The sequence below is a fragment of the Macrobrachium nipponense genome, chromosome 48 (genome assembly GCF_015104395.2).
Source record: "Macrobrachium nipponense isolate FS-2020 chromosome 48, ASM1510439v2, whole genome shotgun sequence".
Taxonomy (NCBI): domain Eukaryota; kingdom Metazoa; phylum Arthropoda; class Malacostraca; order Decapoda; family Palaemonidae; genus Macrobrachium; species Macrobrachium nipponense.
Window position 1 is genome coordinate 8407936 of NC_087223.1, and position 23542 is coordinate 8431477.

At 40.2% G+C, this 23542-nt stretch overlaps 3 protein-coding genes across 4 annotated transcripts in view; all 3 read right to left on the reverse strand.

Moving 5' to 3' along the window:
• LOC135205031 (uncharacterized) overlaps positions 1-23542 on the reverse strand; it is a 59546-nt gene that overhangs the window by 24646 nt on the left and 11358 nt on the right. The gene's annotated exons all lie outside the window — the stretch shown is intronic.
• LOC135204997 (tRNA-specific adenosine deaminase 1-like) lies at positions 4954-7659 on the reverse strand. The gene is given in 5 exon segments (XM_064235227.1): positions 4954-6227; positions 6229-6827; positions 7057-7367; positions 7370-7375; positions 7653-7659. Coding segments are annotated over 5 exon segments (1107 nt in total). The 3' UTR covers positions 4954-6043.
• Positions 7491-22080, reverse strand: LOC135205030 (anaphase-promoting complex subunit 15-like). 2 transcript variants are annotated; one of them, XM_064235290.1, is made up of 4 exons: positions 21955-22073; positions 12702-12792; positions 9204-9379; positions 7491-7899 (listed from the first exon to the last, which is right to left on the reverse strand). In XM_064235290.1, the coding sequence occupies exons 3-4, from the start codon at positions 9300-9302 to the stop codon at positions 7687-7689; spliced, it is 312 nt and encodes a 103-aa protein (XP_064091360.1). In that variant the 5' UTR covers positions 9303-9379; positions 12702-12792; positions 21955-22073; the 3' UTR covers positions 7491-7686. The 2 variants fall into 2 exon arrangements, with proteins under 2 accessions (XP_064091360.1, XP_064091359.1); XM_064235289.1 differs by lacking the exon at positions 12702-12792 and having other exon boundaries at positions 21955-22080.

Here is a 23542-nt window from a genome sequence, read left to right on the forward strand (position 1 = left end):
AAGCCTTGGTTTGTTTAAACTTGAAGCATTCGTAATTCAAAAGGTTGGTGATAAATAAATGTGCAAAGAAATTAATATATTCTGTTTTTATACATGTTTTTACGATTTGTATGGTATAAGCTTCCATATCTCTTATAGTTAAATTATGGTTTTAGTTTTTGGCCGCCAGAGTTATCCTGATTATCTCTGATTTTTACCCTTTTGACAATTAACCATCTGGTATTTTGTGATCTTTTTGTTTTACTTGGTAACCTTCTTTCCAGCGGCATTTCATTTATGCCCTGACGATGCCTGAAAAAGCAGGCGAAAGCGCTTGGTTATAACCTTCTGCCTGTCATTTTCCTGCATTATTCACTTATTATTATATATAGATATATATATATATATATATATATATATATATATATATATATATATATATATATATATATATATATATATATATATTAGTTACTGTATTTGCCTATAATTTTTTGTGATAGTGTATTCTTTGTAATAAAACTATTAATATATTCGGGTACAAGCATTTTTAGAAGGCTATCAAGTATTCGTGGATTAGCTATTTACAGGGGTATGTGGCTACACACACACACGCACACACATACACACACACACAAACACACACACACACACACACACATATATATATATATAATATATATATATATATATATATATATATATATATATATATATATATATATATATATATTTATTTATATACACCCACACACCCCTCAGAATAGTTAAATCCACGAATACTTGACAACCTTCTAAAAATGCTTATATCCAATTATATTAATATTTGGATATAAAATACATTATATGAAAATACAGTAACTATTGAATATTTATTAAGAAGAATTATGTGCATACAATGATTTCTGTGGATAATGTGGATATACGCTCCATGGAAAAATCTGCGAATAGGTAAAGCCTCAAATCTGGAATCACAAGTAGGTGGGGTCTGCTGTGTATATATATATTATATATATATATTACTATATATATATATATATATATATATATATATATATATATATATATATATATATATATATATTATATATATTATATATATATATATATATATATATATATATATATATATAATATATATCTATATTATATATATATATATATATACTATATATATATATTATGGAATCTGTCATCACAATAATAAGTGTTCATCATTCGAAATGCATCAAAAAAGCAGAAAACGTAGACATTAAGAATGTAAAACTGCTTAATATTCCGAATTTTCAAATGAGCTTGAATTCCATAATATGATTGTGCACTGACCAAAAGTGTTAGAAAAAAACTCAAAAGCAATATTTTTAGAAGGAAATATTTTCATGTACAATAACAGAAATGTTTAGGTCTACATAAAATATTTTTAGTGCCTACCTTTTTTCCTTTATTTTGTCGAATACTTTTGTCTCTTACATTTTGACTCGTCTGTTCTTTTTCCAACTCAGTTTTCAGTATCTTCTTTTTCTGCTTTTTTAATTGTTCTAGTTTCATGCTTATTTCATTTAAATGACATAATATCTATCTTCGCCCTAGTCTTATTCTGATGCTGTTTCTTCTAATAGTAGCAGTTATGACAATTGTTTGCCACTCTCATAAGTCGTATTTCGTTTGTTTTGTATTTGTTTGTATGGTGTTTTTACGTTGCATGGAACCAGTAGTTATTCAGCAACGGGACCAACGGCTTTACGTGACTTCCGAACCACGTCGAGAGTGAACCTCTATCACCAGAAATACACATCTCTCACTCCTCAATGGAATGGCCGAGAATCGAACTCGAGACCACCGAGGTGGGACGCCAACACCATACCAACCACGCCACTGAGGCGCTAAGAGCAACCAGATTCGCTGAACAGCAGAAGCACCAATATGCAGTAAATGTGGATCACTGTCGAAATCCTCAGTTCCATAGGTCCTTTATTCCATGCACCGTTGGACTGTGAAACAGCCTCCCTGCAGAGGATGTCTTGCAATTGGAACTTGGGAAGTTTTTTTCAAACGCAGATTGCAATGCTTTTACTACTCTAATACCTTTTCTCTCCTTCCATCTTAACACATCTTTATCGATTTAAGTTTTTACTTTTTTTTTAATAAGTGGGATCTCATATTGATGTACTATTTTCCTTTACCTCCTTTTACAGTTGTAGTATACTATATTTTTTTGTTTTATAATTCTTAAATCGAATTCTTTAACATTACAACTATGTTTCCGGCTCTTCATTTGACCTATTCTTTATAGTACTGATAATATATAATCATTCTTTTCCAGGTGCTGTCTTGTCTGAATTCTATCACTTTCAATTCATTCTTTCCTTAAAGTTTACCTCATCTCTGGATCTTCTTTATTTCTGTGTAGTGATTTTTGGCCTCCAAGTCTACAAATTTTCTTTTATTTCTTAGTCTCACTTTAGTCCTTGCCAAGTTCCGTCTGTCTTCTGACATGAAGTCGCGTCTAAACCTCTCTCTATCCCTCACTCCGTAAACTGAACACTACCAAAACTGTTTTATTTCGCTTCAGTCACTTTTCATTTCATCGTACAGTTTCGCCATGAGTGCTGGAAGTTCCCCCGCCGCTCCCTAGATGGCAGAGTATACTGTTTCCATTCACGAAGTGGGTCTGGACTGCTGTCCTCATCTCCACGCTATGTTCCACTGTGACCTACCACTTACTCACCTGCAAGCGCCATCTGTCGCTCACCCGCAATAGTCTTACAATCTTTCAGGTACTACTGTAATAATCTTTTTATTAAGTAACATTTAAAAAAATTCATGACTTGTTCTACAGAGTATATTTAGTTTAAGAACTAAAAGGTTAGATATTATGGATAGGCACAATTGCTAAAAGGTCAGGCTAGGTCACAGGGTGGGTCAAAGCATTTCGGGATGGTTTGGTCAAGAGGGAGCGATGGAGGAGGAGGAGAAAGGGTAGAAGTTGGGAGAAAGAATGCACAATTTGGGAACAATGGGAGGAAGGAGAAGAGGAAGACCCAGGAATGATTGGCAAGGTGGTATGGAGGAAGTATTTGAGAGGAGGGGCTTTGGCATACAGAAAGTGAAAGTGTGTGATGCAATACTGAGGTGAGTGGCACAGTATGTTTGCCAGGAGGCTTGATGCCCTGATGATGAGTCAAAGCTTAATGCTGAAAAAATCATTATTTAACTAATAAGAAGAAATATATTGAGACTTGACAACTTTCCTAAATAAATCAGCAGTCTATTAACTAAACAACTAAGTAGGAAAGAACCATCGCTGTTGATCTCCAACCGCTGGAAAAAATTCCAGATTCAAGCATTCCCAATTCCAACTGACCTATGACCTCTTCTCATAACTGCAGAGTCTCTTGTCCTACCCCCTTGACCACGTGCCTGCACTGTGGCGCCTTCGAAACTTCCTTCTCTTCTGGTGGGTGGTGACCTGGTTTGTTAACACGATCTACAGGAGTAACCTCATTGCCGTTCTGACTGTTCCCGTGTTCCCTACGAAGATCCAGACTGCCGAGGGCCTAGCCAACAGCAAATACAGGTAATGGGAAAGGGAATGTTCTTGTGCTTCAAGAGAAAGCTTCATATTTCTTATGAGAATTTTAAAAAGGGTCATCTTTCTATTTCATGACCTGAAGACTATGCATGCTAGACTATGGGAATTCGCGGGACGAGGCTCTAGCAGAAATCGACCCACCCAGTCCTCTCTCGACTGTCCAAAGTTCTGGACATGGTTCCTATCATAGACGACATAGAGTACACGGGAGAGGAGCAGTGCATCGAACTCGTCTTGGCTGGGACGCATGCACACATTGAGACATACTCCTACGTCAAGATCCTCTACAGCATACTAGGCCATGGGGCTCAGGTCTACAGCCTTCGGGAGCAACTCTACCCGGGCCACTTGGCCTTCATGGTCAAGAAGAACACACCTTGGAAGTACAAGTTTGATACAGGGATGCAGTGGATGTTTGAGACAGGTCTGATTACAGAAATGGCACAAGGAGCTTAATGGGATGAATTCAGGGGATACTTGGAAACGGTAAGATTTACGCAGAACTGACATAATCAAGTGCGATACTACACCACATTTGCTATACATAACAAAAGCTGATGACAGGTCAATATTTTGTAAACAATCCAAAGTTCTGAAAAGGGCCTTATTTATTCTTATATAATATATTGTACACAGAATGGAGACAAACAAATTGCAGAAAGCAGAACCTCTTCACTTTCAGAAGCTTTGTTACAATAACGTCAGACATTACAACACACAAAATAACTTTAAAACGCTGTCCTCCTCAATTTCATTCATCCACTGACTTGGCTCTTTTCAGAAACCTGCACCAGGAGCTGGTACCTTTGTCCCTCGCCCACCTTCAAGGGCCATTCCTGATTTACATCCTTAGCCTTCTTCTCGCCATCCTGGTGCTCCTGTGGGAAATCCTATACCATCCAAGAAAGAAGAAAACTCTCTCCAAGAAAAGAGAAATTTCAAAATATTGAGGCAATTCTTTCCAAAGAGGTGAAGTCACTCTTCATAATGAGATGTATTTTGAACTTATATGTGAATATTGATGGTATAATTAATTATTATTATCATCATTATTATTCACTTACCCAGGAGAATGCAGAGGAAGCCCCCACTAAACAGAATAATAATAATAGCAACAGTAACTATAACATGGATGTTCTGTGATATTCAAATTCAGCTTTTTACCAAGACAGTTAACAAAACTATCAATAATTTTGGTTTTCACACAAAAATATAACATACTTGGATTTTAGTCTTTGAAACATAATTGAAATCAGTAATTATTAAGTCACAGACATAAGAAATTTTGATAATGAGCTGAGTTGCATAAAGTTGAGAAATACAAAGTTTATTGTATACTTATTATTGTATGTCACTTCCAAAATTCATAATAAAAGACCACATTAGATCTAGTAAGGTTATTAATGTTTTCTTCAACAAATTGACAAAGAACATAATGTTTAACTAATTCGGCTTTACATAAACTGTATGACAGAAGAGCAAATGGAAGAGGGAACAGCCAAATAATTAGAAAAAATCAAAGACTTATAGAAGCTGCCTCTACTTATAACCAAAACCCACAAGACGACATTCACTGTACGGTGATGTTTTTAAAATAAAGGCTTCAAACCATGTATGGATATAGTAAGTACATTAGTACCATCAGATAACTGAAATAACTGGAATATATTCTGGCTATATGACAAAGTTTTCCACCAGAAATAATCTGAATAATAATAATGACAGAATGCACATACCAAAATCGTAATATTAATGTTACCGATATGCATATTTTTTCCAACAGTAATTTTAATCATAAAACAGAGCCTCACCTTCAGATTAGCTGGTGACCTGTCTTCACTAATGTAAAGGTTTATCCATATTGACGTCCAATCTACTCATCCTAAAGTTCTCCATGTTCCATTAATATAATGGGGATACAATTAAAAAAAGATCAGTTTCATTTCAGACAATGATATTGAAATGTACTAATAAAATAAGTTTCTCACTAGAACTTACCTCAAAAGAGGGATTTTAGCTTTGACATACCCAGACTAACAAAATTTTCACTGGTATACCACTACATATGGCTTATGGTGCTATAAGCTAACAATTTTGTGGATTTGTTTGGTCATATGAAGAATGCCAATACATATATTTATTGGCTATTTTTGGTCAATACATTGCTCTAAAAAGGCCACAACAATAAGAAAAAAAATAAAATAAAGCACACTCTTTTATTATCTAAAAACTGGAAACAATACATGTCAAACTTCATAACGTTTCTGTATCATTTACAAGGTCAAAACAGTTAAAGAAGTATTTCTCTTATCTCGATAAAATGTCACAAAAGAATTCAACAAAAATCCTTTACTCTCAGACAAAAGACAAGCAAAGAAGATCAATTAATCTGAAAATATGTAGCATACACTTGGCATGAACATAACTCAACTCAGCCATTTTTAAAGATAAACTATACATTCCCTTGACAACTCATTTTATACCACAACTGTCTAATTTGAACTCTCTTGTATATCCAGGCTTTTTCGTCCAATTACGCAACACATGATTTTTCAAAGTCCTCCATGCTGCCTGATAATTTCCTGATAAACTCTTTACATTTTTGTGTAGGTTTTTACCATCACATGGCTCTGATACACTACTAGTCTTTTTCAACAATAAAACAAACCTTCTGTAGAAGCACTTGTCGACAAATGCTAACCCAGCTCTTCGAAGTTCCAATGTTTTTCTTGGTAGTCCCTAACTTACAGCCATTGACCGAAACCTCGTGCTTACTGCTGTGGAAGTCAGTCAGGCTCCAGATCAAGGTGCTAGGGGACGGCTTCACCCGGTCTGGATCCGTGCAGTTGTTAGTGACGACAGATCGTGAATAGGGGAAGGCAGTGCTGGACTGGAAAATGCAAGGAATTATTTGTTGAAAACCTGGTGGTAAATTAACTTTCTGCAACTGATCTCTGAATCTGGCAAATACTGCTCTTTCCATTGCTTCTTGACTATAGGGACAGTGACCAATTGTGATACTTTCTAAATAAATTGGTTTTTCTAGGAATAGCATGAGTGATGCTCCTTGCACTCCCAAAACAGTCCACTTGAAAATTTTATCACTACAAGACATGGAAAGTGTGGGATCACCACGCCCTGGCTTCGTACGCAGAGCTCCTGTGACATGGTAGTTTGCACCTGGTACTTTCGGGTCTTCTAATTCCCCACTCACGCACTTTGCACCTGTTCTGTGAATATCTGTGGCTTCGATGGGCTTCTCTCATTCTGAGTATGTGTATCTGTTATGTTGGAGCTGTTTTCTGAGATGTCTTGCAAACATACAGTCAGGTTACCTCTATTTTGGCAATTTAATGACTGATAAGAAAGAATGGAACTTCCATCTTGCATATTTTTTTTTAGTTTCTTTAAAGGAGGTTGAACAATGCTCTCAAGACTTGACCTGTCTCCATCAATGAGGCTTTTACATGCGCCCAGTGTTTTACCTTATCCTCCAAAATATTACCCTTCTTTACCATCCAATAGTTCTTCCCAAAAACCAGTCTTGAGAAAATTCTTGCTTTGAAAATATTGAAGAGCATCTCCACAAGGGGTATGGCTCTTAGAAAAGTGAAAAGAAAAGCCGGTTTAATCCCAAACTTTCCATTCTCCTTGCGTTCAAGTACACTCCCACTTCCAGAAGCCGCCCGACCAATCTGATCGATAAGGTAGAGTAAGAAGGCTCTCCTTGCTATGACTTCTGCATGACTGTCATGAAGCACATTGCCATGATGAGGCAAAAGAGAAGCTCCAATGATTTAGAGCCTGTGCTAGAGAAACGGACTTCTAAATTACCATCGGTGTCCCTTTGGTTTTTACTACACACGCAAGTAGTGTGTATTCTCCGTCATCCTTTGGCTTTCCCATCTTCCCGCCCTAATGAGTTAAATTTCTTGGTGCAAGCGTCAACGTCACACGATCGGGAAAATTTTCCCCAAAGACACCTGTTACAGACATTGCTACAAAAGACTTTGAAAATAACAGAACTACTGTATAATTACAGCAAATACAAAAATAAAAGACAGTAATGATATGCACTAACCATTCATCAATATAAAACAATAGAATAATTGCACTCAGTGCAACATTGGGTCAGAGTAGTCATCATTCATCTCTGAGTCATCATCCTCTTCATCATCATCATCATTATCGTCATCATCGTAGTCATCGTCATTGTCGTCCTCCTCATCTTCGCTGTACTGTTCAGTAGCACTCTTTCCAATGGGGATTATTTCACTGCCCTTTTGCATTATTCCTTGCAACTGCGCTTGGTACACTTGCTCTTGCTCCTGGAAAATCAAAACATATATCAGCAGTTATAAGAAGCTCACAGTTCCATATGCTTGCTCTGGGGCAGAGTTTCTGACTCTAAGCATCCCCCCGCAACCCCCACTAATGAATTCCATGCCTAACCAGAGACTCTTAGGATTGTTCAAGATAAATGTCAGTGCCTAAATTTGATAGGTTTACTAAATGCATGTCAAGACAAATTTCTTATTCTCATCCTACTTACTGTATGGATTTCAGTGTTTGAAACTGGTGGTCATCTAAAGAGGTAACTTGATTTAATTTTAATGTTTTCCTAGATGCCTGTTTAGTCAAAGCTAACCAGTCTTCATGAACATCAAGTTTTCATTATCAAGTACAGGCTGCCTACAGTCAACAGTGTGTCCGATTTCATACACAATAGGATAAGCACAGGTTACCAGGGCATGATAATGGAACCTTACAACTAGCTTGCTGTGCCGGTAGAAACTTGTCACTGACTGATATAAAAAATCACTACTAATCTCAAAATTTCATTTATACAATGGAAATCTAGTGACTGGTAAACTACATAAGCAAATATGCTCTTGTAATTAAACAATATAAAATTTAAACTACACATTTAGCTTAAAATCTCTGTGTAAACAGCAATAAATCTTATTCTCATTAAGAGCATTCCAACTGGTACTTCCTGCATTGGTTTTGAGTAATTTTGCAGGCTAAAAATAACAATGTTACTTTTTGATCTGTGAGTAAATGTATAACCATTCTTTCATCAATGGCATGTCAGAAGAGGTTATAATTACCCCTCGAAAAGATAGGCAAGATAATAGCAAGCTGCTATCAGAACAAAATACTGAACTACAAAATACAGTAACCAAAGGAAAGCCAGTGAAAACTCAAGTAGGGTGTAGGTGGTCAACAAAGTGGGGTGGTACTTAATGGAGAGAATGAAAAGTAACAGGTTAAAAATTACTTAAGTGTGTGGAGGCCAACAGGGCAGGGCGTCAAACAGTGGAACTAACTTATTTTCTGTAATTTATGGGCCACTGACACTAGGCTACTTCCTCAGCAATTATGACAGAGTACATAATCCCACAATTATATTTCTTACCAGATTAGGCTACACAAACATAATACGAATAAAATAAAAATATGTATATGTATAGTATATATACTCTTTATATAATTAGCAAACCTTCTTTGGCTTTTGCTTTCAGCGGCAACATGACCCTTCAGTGACATTATGCACAAAGTAAAGCTTAATGACTTTCAATCATTATCCACTCTATTTACTTAGTGCACAGACTACTATGAGCATTTTCACCTTTAATTCTTGAGCAACATCAACAGGTTTATCAACTTGAAACCAGGCTGGATCAGCAATCCTTGGCATCAGACTTGGAAAGAGTGGAGGAATTGCCATAATGCTCACTTGACCTCGAGTATCTACGCAGATGTGGAGTGAGTAGTTCAGGTTTCTTTTGTTCTAGCTGTCGTCACCTGAGAAGAAGAGGACCAAAAACATTATTTCACTGTACTCACAGTTGATTCCACATGAAATTTATATTGTATGGTAGTACTAATTTATCTACAGACTTGAAAAGAACAAACATCTCCATTTTGTCATCAATCATTACTACTCAAAACAGGAGCACAAACAGTCTCTTCAATTCATTATGTTGCTACCAGTCCTGTGAGATGGAGACCATTAGGTTAGTAGCCATAGCCTCCTAATGGCAGCATTTTTGGGCAAGGTTTAGGAGGGTTACATGGAATGCAGAACCCTCACTTCCTGCAATTATCTTTAACACATTTTCATGAAATAATAAATTCTGCAGTTTAGTATTATTTTAAAGGGCATTTCATATAGAAATACATAAAAGAAGAATTTTTAAATATTTTTACACTCATATTGCTCTGTAATGACTGTATTTTTCACATAATGTTCTAACGTTTATACAGTAGTGCCTCAGGTTACGAAATTAATCCGTTCCGAAACGGCCTTCGTAACCTGATTTTTTCATATCTAGAACTACGTTTTACATGTAAATTGCCTAATTCGCTCCAAGCCCTACAAAAACACCACAGTAAATTTTATAATAGAGCTAAATTGACCAATAAACAATGAAATACAACAATTTGGACCATTCAATACTTAACCTAATCGTTACTGTACCTGTAAATACAGTGGGGCCCCCGTATTCGCGTTCTCCGGATTCGCGGACTCACACATTTGCAGATTTCTCTCGGGAACGTTTCCCCGCATTATTCGCGGAAAATTCGCACATTCGCGGTAGTTTTCTATGAGAAATATCCACAAATTCCTGGTTTTTTTTATCAATTTCATCATAAAATGCACTTTTTGTGATAAAACTATTAAAAAAACCAATTATGAAAATTTTTAGTGGTTTTTCTTGAGTTTTAACTAACAAAATAGGCTGTTTTTAGCATTTTTATAGGGGTTCCAAACATTCGCAGGTTCTAACTATTCACCGGGGGGGGTGGGGTCTGGTACGCATCCCCCGCGAATACAGGAGGACCACTGTAAAGTGTGTTAGTGTACAGGGTACAAGAAATACTGTGTGTACATGTACGTACATATATAGTAAAATGTGGAACCTTACCTTTCCAGTGAGGTGATGTCTGAAAGTGGCGACAGAGGGGAAGGACAAACGGCAGAAAACATGAACACTTAACTTTACGAAACATTAAAAAATGGCAGAAAAGATTAACACTAAACTTTACAAAACACATCAACAAATGGCAGAAAACATTAACAATTCTTATCTCCATCTTTGTCTCCATGGAAAACATCCTCTTCTTTCTGTGAACTTCAGCAACATTCTTGGGACCAATGGCTAATAACGTAAGTCATTAAATTCACACACAACACGATACAGTAACTTACAGTACAACGAAAGCGAAATCACTACACAAATTTACATTAACAAACAATGGTCAAGGAACGCCTTTACATAGAGGCATGATGGGACAGATGCTGACCAATAGGAGAGCAGAATCTTACAGCAGTGACTAGCATCAGGAACCAATGGGAGAGCGGGAGGATGGTGGCGAGTTTACTGAGTTGGCGGCGTGCCAGTTTTAAAATTGTTCTCGGCGGCCTAGGCAAATCTCGGACTTTACCCTTTCGCAACCTGAATTATTTTCATACACAGAGGCAAATAAATCTTCATCTTTGCTTTCGTAACCAAAATTTTTCATATGTAGGGACTTTCTATGTAGAGGTTCCACTGAACATTCAAAATAAATCAGTAAATTTAGATTTCCATTTAATTTTTTTTTTACTTCATTCAAACTAGCCTAAACCTATTTATATAAACAGTTCATTTCATATTGAGCCTAACATACTATTTTTCACTTTACTGAATCAGCTACAATCATACTTCTCTATTTTGTACTCTGATAGGGGAAACAACCGACTGGACTAACTGATCCAGTTTTCAGCGCGTATGGATCCACCCTATGAAAAAGTACTTTAACACGTCCTGACACCGGAGATGGGCACCAGTCACGAGTCATCGGTGGTGAGAGCAACAGCTCGAGACCTCTACTATCCTTTCGAAGTAAGTATTTTCTCCAAAGTTAGAAATAAAGATCATATTTTAAGATTAAACAGAGGTTAATGAATGTCTAGCCATGCACAGTGCAAACATACCTCCATGACGCTTTCAAAATTTTTACTTAAAACACCATAAATGTAGAAGATTGACGCCATCTCGATGTTTGCAGTCATTTGTGTCAATAAACTTTCCATTCCATGTGCTAAATCAGCACACCACTTGTACCCATAGACGCTGGGGCACTTTCTTCACAACAATCGTAGACAATGACGACATCTGTATGGGATCCAAGGAAACTCACGATTTTTCGGTAGAAATAAGAAGCGAGCACTGGATAATTATTTAAATAAATAGTTAAACATCAGTATAAGGTCATGAACTGCATAAATTTTTTACATATTCATGATTATTAATTTAAAAATATTCACTGTTGAAAAAGTAACTAGATTTCTGACTCAAATATCAAGAGTTTTGCTGTGAACAGTACCTACGGTGTTGTTCGCGCACTCCTATTGTTTATCAGTGTTGCCAATTGGTATGTGTTTACCCTCCAAACTGGGTATAAGACTTACACAAAACCGGGGATATACAGCGGACCCCACGTATTCGCGTTCTCCGGATTCACGGACTCCCACATTTGCAGACTTCTCTCGGGAACATTTCTCCTCATTATTCGCGGGAAATTCGCCTATTTGCGGTATTTTCTATGAGAAATATCCCAATTCCTGATTTTTTAATCAATTTCATCATAAAATGCACTTTTTGTGATAAAACTTTTAAAAAAAACCAGGTATACAAATTTTTTGTGGGTTTTTCTTGAGTTTTAATTGACAAAATATGAGGTTTTAAGCATCTTTATAGGGGTTCCAACTATTCGCGGTTTCTAACTATTCACGGGGGGGGTCTTGTATAGCGTATCTATATATTAGAGCAATTTTATCATTATTGCATGACTATGACAACTAGAATTCATGGAAACAGTTTGTAAATGCATCAGCGTATGTGTGAAGCTCCACTAAATTGGCAACGATGAAATTTTGCTGTCGTCTGCTCAGCAATGACAAGGCTAGAAATATTGGATTGTATCTAATTTAGAAATACATATCTGTAATTTTTGGGGGTTAATTTGGTTGCAAAAAAGGGATAATAGACAAGAATTATAATAAACATTTTGAAGTAACAAAGTAAAGTTAAACTAAATAATGAGTAAGGTAAACAATTAAGGGAATAAAGCTTTGCACCTCATAAACAGTGTAGTCGTGTGCTGCTCGCAACTGTGTTTGTGGAGTGAGCGCTTAGGATCCAGGAACCGCAACGTAGTTCAAGTGCAATCTGGAGTGAATTAAGACCAAAATGTGTATAATTACAATCAAATAAACACTGAGGAGTTTCAGTTGTGATGGCAGTAAGGATAAAACCACCGATTACAAGGTAAAAATGATATTGTTTTAAGATACAATAAAGTTTGTTCATACTTACCTGGCAGATATATATATTTAAAGTACCCACCCACCTCCCCTCAGGAGACAAAGGAGATAGAAAATCTGATAGAAAATGGGAATGGTTCCTGATACCCGCCTCCCAGCGGCGGGAATGGGTACTAACCACCCTACTCCCACTACGTGTGTCGTAAGTTTTTAGAAATTCTGTCGGACTTCAGAAAATACAGCTATATATATATCTGCCAGGTAAGTATGAACAAACTTTATTGTATCTTAACAATATCATTTTGTTCATGAAACTTACCTGTCAGATATATATATATATATATAGCTGAATCCCAACTTTGGCGGTGGGAGAGACAGAAAAGGATTTTAGGTAACATATACATGTAGATGATTGACATCTTGGTTCCTTACCTGTTAGCATACCTGACTTCGTGATTACTGTCACCCAAGCCCGCTTCTGCTTTACTAGAGTTACCAACTACCTGTGTAGTTGGTGCGCTCTAGATGATCTGTCAACGGGGATGTGACCACAATGTGACTAGACCATGACCATACTTCTGAGGGCAACGAAGTAAAACCACCACCTAATTTAGCCTAACAAAATAACTCCAACATATAAAGGCTAACGGAAGGGAAGTCCGCAATCGGCGGCCGACCCTACAACCAAAAACAATACAAATATTGAAAACTCACCTACCCTTTTCTATGGGAAAGGATGAGTGCTTTTTCCTGCCCCCAAAATAGTGTCTGCGGCGACGTATGGCCCTAGAGAGTAACAATTCTCGTACGTCGTTCTCACCTCCCGTAGGTAGTGCGAGGCGAACACCGAGTTACTCCTCCAAAAGGTGGCACTCAAAATGTCGTTGAGAGCCATATTTTTCTGGAAGGCTATCGAGGTCGAAATAGCCCTCACCTCGTGGGCGTTCACCCTTAACAGTCTCAAGTCACTGTCATTGCATGATGAGTGCACCTCCTTTATGGTGTCCCTCAAGAAGAATGCCAGCGCATTTTTGGACATAGGCATATCTGGTCTCTTGACTGAACACCATAAGTTCTCAGAAGAACCTCTACAATTCTTCGTTCTCCGCAGGTATGATCTTAGAGCCCTGACAGGACACAGGACTCTTTCTGGCTCTTGACCAATGATCTCCGCCATACCCTTGATCTCGAAAGACTTAGGCCAAGTGTTGGAGGGATTTTCATTTTTTTGCCAGAAACGTCATCCCCAAAGAGCAGACAGCATTATGCCCTTTGAAGCCGACGTGCTTACTTATTGCTTGTACGTATTTAGCTAACTCTCTTCTCCGTCACCAGAGCAGTTAGGAAAACAGTCTTTCTCGTCAAGTCTCGAAAAGCCGCAGCGTGAATAATAGCTTCAAAGCGACCCGACATCAAAAACTTAAGGACCACGTCTAAGTTCCAAGAAGGCAACTTAGGAAGAGGCACCTTGGTGGTCTCAAAAGATCTCAATAGATCGTGAAGATCTTTGTTATACACTAGATCTAGTCCTCTATGGCGAAAGACTACAGATAAAACGCTTCTGTAGCCCTTAATTGTCGACACTGCTAACTTCAAATCTCGTCTGAGATAAAGGAGAAAGTCGGCGATCTGGCTCACAGAGGTCGTGGTAGAGGAAACGCCCTTCTTCTTACACCAGCTCCTAAAAGCTGCCCACTTCGATTGGTACACAGCGATTGATGGAGGCCTCCTTGCGGTAGCGATAGCTTTAGCCACAGGTTTTGAAAAACCTCTCGCTCTGGCCAGCTTCTGGATAGTCTGAACGCAGTCAGACTCAGAGCAGAGAGGTTTTTGTGGTACCTCTCAAAGTGGGGCTGTTTGAGTAGATCTCTCCTCGACAAAAGCGATCTCGGAAAGTCTACCAGGAAGGACATTACCTCTGTGAACCAGTCTGCTGCGGGCCAAAAGGGGGCGATTAGCGTCAACCTCGTCCCTTCTGAAGCTGCAAATTTTCTCCCAGTATCTTGAACGGGGGAAATGCGCAGAGGTCCAGGCCCATCCAATCCCAAAGCAGGGAGTCTACTGCTACTGCTCCCGGATCCAGCACAGGGGAGCAATAGAGAGGAAGTCTCGTTGTCCTCGATGTCGCAAAAATGTCCACTAGAGGACATCCCCAAAGACCCCACAGCTCCTGGCATACCTCCTGATGGAGGGTCCACTCTGTCGGCAGCAGTTGTCCTTGCCGACTGAGGAGATCCGCATGGAAGTTCTCGACTCCGGCGATGAACCTTGTTAGGATCGTGACTTCTCTTGTTTTCGCCCATAAGAGAATCTCTTTCGCTAGAGCGAACAGGGAGCGAGAGTGCGTTCCTCCTTGCTTCTTCAAGTATGCCAGGGCTGTGGTGTTGTCCGAGTTGACCTGGACTACGCCACGGGAGACTTTGTCTTTAAAGAACTGGAGCGCCAACTGGATAGCTGCCAGCTCTTTGATGTTGATATGCCAGGCTACCTGTTCCCCTCTCCAGGTGCCTGACACTTCCTCCCCCTCTAGTGTTGCTCCCCATCCCATGGATGACGCGTCGGAGAACAACACTAGGTCGGGGTTCCGAAGCTTGAGGGAAATTCCCTCTGACAGCTTCAACGGATCGAGCCACCATCTTAGATGGCTCTTTACCTCTTCTGAGATGGTCAAAATCATGTCGAGGTTGTTCTTGTCTGTCCAGCTGTCCGACAGGAAGAACTGAAGAGGTCTGAGGTGCAGCCTCCCCAGGGAAACAAACTTCTCCAGCGAGGAAATGGTCCCCAGCAGACTCATCCATTCCCTCACCGAGCGTGAATCCTTCCCTAGAAAGGCTGATACTTTCTCTAAGCCTTGTTGCTGACGTTCCTGGGACGGAAAAGCTCGAAAAGCCACTGAATCCATCTGAATCCCCAGATACACGATGGACTGTGTTGGGGTCAGATGTGACTTTTCGAAGTTTACCAGAAGTCCCAGGGACGTAGCTAAGGTCAAAGTCGTTTGCAGGTCCTCCAGGCACCGGGTTTGCGAAGAAGCTCATATGAGCCAGTCGTCCAGATAGAGAGAGATCCTGATGTTGTTGAGATGGAGCCACCTCGCCACATTCTTCATCAAGATGGTGAACACAAAAGGGGCCGTACTCAGTCCGAAACAAAGAGCCCTGAACTGAAATACCTTCCCTTTCAGGACGAATCGAAGGTACTTCATTGATTGGGGATGTATCGGGACGTGGAAATAAGCATCCTGAAGGTCGAGTGATACCATCCAATCTCCATGTCTTAAGGCCCCAAGAACTGACTGAGGTGTCTCCATCTTGAACCTCTGCTTCTCTACAAAGAGGTTCAGACGACTTACATCCAATACCGGCCGCCAACCTCCCGACTGTTTTGGAACCAGGAACAATCTGTTGTAAAATCCTGGTGATTCCAGGTCTAAGACCTTTGTTCCAACTGCTCCCTTCTCGAGCAGATCAAAAAGTATCTTTTCGTTTCTCCTGACGATACGAAGGGGACAAGTCCTGGGAGTTGTACATAGCGCGGCGGTTTACGAATGGGTGATTTTGTATCCTTTCTCTAGGATGTTGAGAGACCAGTTGTCCGCCTCTCTCTCTCTCCAGGCTTCCCAAACAAACACCGTAGCCTGGCTCTACCGGCGACTGAAGGACGGATCTCTCATTCTTGCCCTAGACTTAGCAGGGGCTCTTCTCGGGGGGAAGATCTAGCTGATGTTCCTCCACGAAAGGGCTTTTGCCTTTTAAGAGACTGACTTCCTGAAGACGTGGAAGGGCCAGCAGAGCGTCGTGACGATTGTGCCAAAAGATCTTGCGTGGCCTTTTCTTGTAGACTGACCGCCAGATCCTTTACCATAGCCTGGAGGAAGAGATGGCTTGAAAAGAGAGCAAACAAAAGCTCTGCCTTCTGCGAGGGAGAGACAGATTTAGCTGCAAAGTTGCAAAATAGCACTCTCTTTTTCAACACAACTGCACAAAAATGCGAGGCTAACTCCTCCGAGCCATCTCTGACGGCCTTGTCTATGCATGACAATACACTGGACAGCTCCCCGAGGCTAATAGAATCTGGTTTACGGGACTGGTTGTCGAGCACGTCCAAACATCAGTCTAAGACGTTGAAGATTTCCAAGGAACGGAAGAGGCCCTTCAAATGATGGTCCAGCTCCGAAGTCGTCCATGACACTTTTGCCGAAGCAAGGAGTGATCTTCTAGGAGCATCCGCAATGCTGACAAAATCACCTTGAGCCGATGCAGGTACCTTCAGGCCCACTTCTTCACCTGTTTCGTACCACATCCCTGCCTTACCGCTAAGTCTAGACGGAGGCAGGGCGAAGGTGGTCCTCCCTTGCGCTTTCCTTAAATCCAGTGATGTCTTCATCTTGACAAATCCAGACGTCTTGCTAGCTTTCGAAGATGAAAATTGCGAGGGAGGAGAAGGAGGAGCAGAAGGTAGGAAGGTATCGCCGAACAAGTCACGGAGAAGGCGAGCCAGGACTTGGTAGTCCAATGAAGCAGACGTCGAAGGTTGTTCTTCATCAACATCTTCAGAAGAACAGCTTAACTCCCCTTCTTCCTTAGCAGAATGCACCACGAAGGAAGGGCAAAAGACCTTTAGACCCGGTCTCACTGCAGAACGATGTCGAGAAGAAGAGGGGAGTGCACCAGATACAGAATCTTTCACTGCAGCAGGATCAGCAACTAATGCCTGTGGAGAACGTGGTGTTGCTCGATGCAGAGAAGTGTCAAAAGTAGCATCGGAACAAGCGTCCGAGCGTCTACGAACCTCCATGTCAGCGTCACGAGGAGAAGGCGAGGGAGACTGCCTGGTCCTCTTAATCGGCAGTCTGTCATCCTTCCTACATCGAGGAACTGCCTCCTTCTGCTTAAGCACAGCAGCAAGTTGTCGCTGCATAGCGAGGATGATATCCATCTGAAAGTCTCCTTCTTAGGAGAAGAGCTGTGCCTGTGAGAAGGCAAGGGGCGAGGGGACGACTTTGCTTTTCCTTCTCACAGGGACTGCCCTGGATCTAGAGCGACTGGGGCGCTCGAAGGCGTCATCGTCGGATGACGTCCTAGTCTTCTTCTGAGGCAGAAAAGCAGCGAAGCTTTCCGGAGAAGACCGCAAATCAGACAGAACTTGACGTGAAGCGTCCTGATCTTGGAAGGTCCTCTTCAGAGGCCGCGAATCCGAACAAGATTCCCACCCCTTGCGCGGGGAGGACGCGTCGGAAGAAAACAATCCTTAAGGAGACGTGCACGTGCACGTTCCTTAGCAGCCTGGGAAGTGTCTACAGGAACTGCTGAAGGGACGTCAGATCGGTGGGGGATCCCCGTAACCCTCCTTCGGCCTTCGACATGCCCTCTCCCAGAGTCCTGGGAGTCCGGCAGAGGTCCCAGCCTAGAGGCGCTATAGGGCCGATCTGACGCCCCCTCCACTTCATCAAAAAAAAAAACTAGGGGCATATCACTGCACTTCACTTCACTTTGCCTATTTCTAAGGCAAGCACTTTGGATTCTAGATTCTTTAATGAATTCAGAATACAGAAAGGGCATTACCTCCGCAGACCCACTTGAGGGCCCGAAGGCAACACTACGGGGTTAGGAGGAGTTGCAAACTCTACAGGGTTGAGGGAGGGAGGGAGAAACATTAATGCCCTGTCTGCTATCCGACTTACTCCTGGAGGAAGACCTCCTGATCCTATCACGCTCCAACTTTCGAACGTAGGATTCATACGCCTTCCATTGTGAATCACTCAAGCTTTCGCACACTATGCAGCGAAAATCATATGCACACATTTGTCCCCTGCAACTCTTGCATACTGTGTGAGGGTCCACCGAAGCCTTCGGTAGCCTCACCTTACATTCATCCTTCATACACACCCTGGCGCTAGCCGAACTAGACCCAGACATCTTATTAAAGGAAAAAACCAAGCCAAAATCTAAAACAATCCACAATCAACGTGTGCCTAGCTACCGATCCAATGTCAAAAAACCAAAAGTCAAGAGGATACTCAAATAGCAATAGCAGTTTTCCAAAATCCTGAGGCGGAGGTGCTGTAAACAGTTGTTTACAACACCGGCGACAGAGAAAATCTGATAGAAAATGGGAATGGTTCCTGATACCTGTCTCCCAGCGGCGGGAATGGGTACTAACCACCCTACTCCCACTATGTGTGTCGTAAGTTTTTAGAAATTCTGTTGGACTTCAGAGAATACAGCTATATATATATCTGACAGGTAAGTTTCATGAACAAAATGAATTTCAGTTCAAACCATGACCCCGGGAATAAGAAGTTTCATACTTTCACTAATTTAGGCAACAAAATGTTTTATTGTGCTAATTACAACTGCAATCTTGAGTAAGATCAATAAACGTTACATATATATGCTAATATTGTTTAAATAAGTGCTGGGAAGGCTGGGAAGGACGTGAGAACCATGCGGGTTACGAAAGGGACTGGCTGGCGGCGGACAACACCATATTGGATTCTGCCTTGAAAACATTTTACGAAGACCTCACATGCTTATTTTAGTTCATATGGCCCTTTCATAAATCACATTATGTTGACGAAACTTCAGTTTTTTTAACGGTATGCTCAAAGATGTAATTGTATTCTTGTTTCACCAATTAAATATGGAGTGTATAAGGCTGATCCACCTGAGTACGATGGTGTTTCCCCCTATGAGCCAATTTAGAGAGATAGACTTTGTCTGCAGTTCAAATAAAACATTCTTAGGCCTAGCCTCTAGGAAGCAAAACGGAGTTCTCACCAAATTTTGCCATCACGAGGACAGCAGGACCATTAGGAAACATCCAGTGGTCAGGCTACTATGTCTTAGGCTATACTATACGGTAAAATACCGAATGGCCAACTGGCGGCCACCTCTACTTTAGCTCAACCACCTTCCAGAAAATTGGAAATTATGGCATTAATTTGTGGCTTGGGAGAAAAGAACTTACTCTGAGAGGAAAGTAGAGGTCTCAAGGGTGTTGCTTCGACGGATGCTGGCTCTTGACTAATGTCTATACTGGGTTACAGGACATGTTAAAGTACTTTTTCAGGAAGGTGGTCGCACTACGGTGGAGGCCAGGGGGCCATTCAGTATTTTGTCCTAGGGGGAAACAACACCTTGGATCCGTCGTCATCGGGTGGATCAGCCTTATTCACTCGATACTTAATTGGTGAAAAAAGAATACAATTACAAATTTAAGCATACCATTCAAAAGATTGAAGTTTCATCTTAGTTTCATCAAAGCTTTATTCCCTTAATTGTTTACTTTACTCATTATTTAGTTTAACTTTACTTCAAAATGTTATTTAATTCATATCCATATCCTTTTTTGCAACCAAATTAACCCCGAAAAATTACAAATATTTCGGATGTATACTGAAGAGCAGACAACGCGAGGAAAAATGATTCATCGTTGCCAATCTAGTGGAGCGTCACACATACGCCGATGCATTTACAAACTGTTTCCATGAATTCTGGTTGTCATAGTAATGCAGTAATGATAACATTCCTGTAATATGAAATATATACTACAAATAGATACACTAATTTCACTTATTTGGCCGGTTTTGTGTAAGTCTCATACCAGTTTGGAGGGTAAACACATACCCAATGACAACACTGATAAACAATTGAAGATCGCAAAACGCCGCAAAGAATGCCGTAGTCCCCTTTGATAAGTATGGTTAGAGGTCGGGTGTACGATTGTTGTGATGAAAGTGCCCCAGCGTCTATGGGTACAAGTGGTGTGCGGATTTAGCACAGGAAATGGGAAGTTTATTGACACAAGCAACTCCGCAAACATCAATATGGCGTCAATCTTCTAAATATTCCGAGTTGTAAGTAAAATTTCCGAAAGCGTTTTGGTGGTGTGGGCACTGCGTTGGCCACCCTTTTCGTTACCCTCTCTTTAAATCTTAAAATATGGCCTTAATTTCTAACTTTGGAGAAAATACTTACTTCGAAAGGAGAGTAGAGGTCTTTAGCTCCGTTTCTCACCAACAAGAAGTCGCGACTGATGCCCATCTCCGGTGTCAGGACGTGTTATAATGTACTTTTTCGGAGGGTGGCAAGCGTTGATTGTAGGTGGCCTGTTTGGCCTGCGTGGTGTTTTACCCTAACTATTTATTTAAATAATTATCTAGTGCACGCTTCTTCTTTCTACCAAAAAATCATAGTTTCCTTGGATGTACCAGGCAGTTGGTGTCATTGTGGACAATTGTTGTGAAGAAAGTGCCCCAGTGTCTATGGGTACAAGTGGTGTGCTGATTTGGCACATGGAATGGAAAGTTTATTGACACAAGTGACTCCGCAATCATCGAAATGGCGTCAATCTTCTACATTTTAAGTGTTATTAGTAAAATTTTGAAAGCGTCATGGAAGTATGTTTGCACTGTGCATGGCTAGACATTCATTAACCTCTGTTTAATCTTAAAATATGACCTTAATTTCTAACTTTGAAGAAAACACTTACTTCGAAAGGATAGTAGAGGTCTCGAGCTGTTGCTCTCACCACCGATGACTCGTGACTGGTGCCCATCTCTGGTGTCAGGACGTGTTAAAGTACTTTTTCGGAGGGTGGATCCACACGCGGTGAAAACTGGATCTGCTAGTCCAGTCGGTTGTTTCCCCTAGTCAGTCCAGGGGGTATAAAAAAATATATATCTCAAAAATTTCCTAAAATAGGATATAGAAGTCAGTCCGCAGTGCCATTCATTAGGTTGGGTTAAGATGTCAAGTTTCTTGGTGATTTTTAGCATAGAAATCTTAGCCTACGTAAAAATTAAAGATCTTTGGAACTGACGTTACCTACAGTTACAGTCGCTCCACATTTGTACTTTATCTCCATTTAAATACGAAACATTAAATGGAATGGCCATAGAAAGCTATTAAGAGCCAAAAACTGGATAAAAATAAGACAAAAATCAAGCCATGATGACATTATACTGGTAGGCTATCTACTTCGACGTAACCTGCAACCTCTATTCAGCGCCTATCGTAACCTCCCAAGCAGTTTTAAAATACAAATGCAATTCAAAATATCTTACTTTGTGTTATTTTAGACCCAAAAACACAGTTAAATGGCCTTCCCGGGGATATTTACGGGTTCAAATGACACGGCAGACGTCCTTGCACCATTTTGTAAACAAACGCTTCTTCTTCTCGCGTTTCAGTGTCCAGAAATAAGGACAAACGATGTAAAGTATTATTCCTTCGAATATGTTGTCAAAAGCCTAATATGATTTCAATAATAGTCAATATTTTACCAAATTAATGGTATATAATCATTCATTTATAATTTTTATTGATATTTGCATGATATTAATGCCAAAAACTTTCTTTAATTGAACAGGATATTTGTGAAACCTTACAAAAACTGACGACGTCCCATCCAAAGACACTTTAGCAAGCCTTATAATGTCCAGCGTCCCCAGGGTTTGTACTTTTTAACGAATGCGTATTAGCATGTCGTTAGTTCTTACCAGACATTTTTTGGTCCAACGTATATTCATCATCACTATGAGATAGTTATAAAAGCAAGTTTGAAGCCGTTAGCGAAAGCAATGTATATAAGTTTCTAAACTTGATAAGCGCTTTGAATCCTCAGCTATCATGAAGAGAGATTGATTTATAGACTTTTGGCACACATGCCAAACACTGGGGCAACTAAGGTCATTCAGCGCTGAAACGGAAATGAACAGTAGAAAGGTTTGTTACGAGATGGTGGACAGTAAGATGGTGCAAGGACAACGTTCTTTCACTACTATTCCATTGTACAACATGTTCAAAATTCTAATGTACATCTTTTCTTATGTGGAATTCTCTGTCCTTTCCGCCGATATATAATTCATGGACGAACAACAATTATACCCATAGATATCCAAATTCGGCTGGCCCAGACCCAGTTTTTCTCTGTTCAGGTCGGATACTACATATTCGTCCGCAGCCTCCTTTATAACCCACGTTCTGTGAACAAGAACCCGTGCTGACACAAGGTCAGCTTAATCTAAAACAACAGTAATAAACATCAGTACCCAGTTACCTGTCTCTCTCTCTCTCTCTCTCTCGTCCTCTCAATGGAAGAAAGAGAATAGAATGTACGGTCTTGAGGTTCGTGATTCCAATGTCGTGGAGTATATCCAAGTGCTTGAATCCCTTCCCACAATCGTCTCGAATGCTAATCAAAACATCGTCATAATTGATGTCATTGGTGATCTGATCGGAGCTGATGAGCTCCTAGAACTCCTTGTGCATCGTCATTTCATAGTAAGGAAACTGCTGATTAATGACAATAATTATAGAAAATACCTCAACCTATTTAGAAAGGTGACAATGCCTTTTAGTGATAATGAAAAATTAGAAATAGCTTTAAATGTAGATGAAGATTTAAAGAAGCTCACTGCCCTAATGAAAATCATCAAGAAAACCCGCTTTCAGGTCTTACTATTTAAAGTCAGGGATTTTATTATACTGGACACAAACTTCAGTGAATACATTTCAGCCTTGAAGGGTATGCCAGTGCCCTCAAACCAGGCAAATGAAACATGCATTGATATTGGCATTAGTGGAAACTTAACACGAACTAGTGATTTACTAAACTTGATAATCTCAATGGATTCACAGTTAGGTGATTTA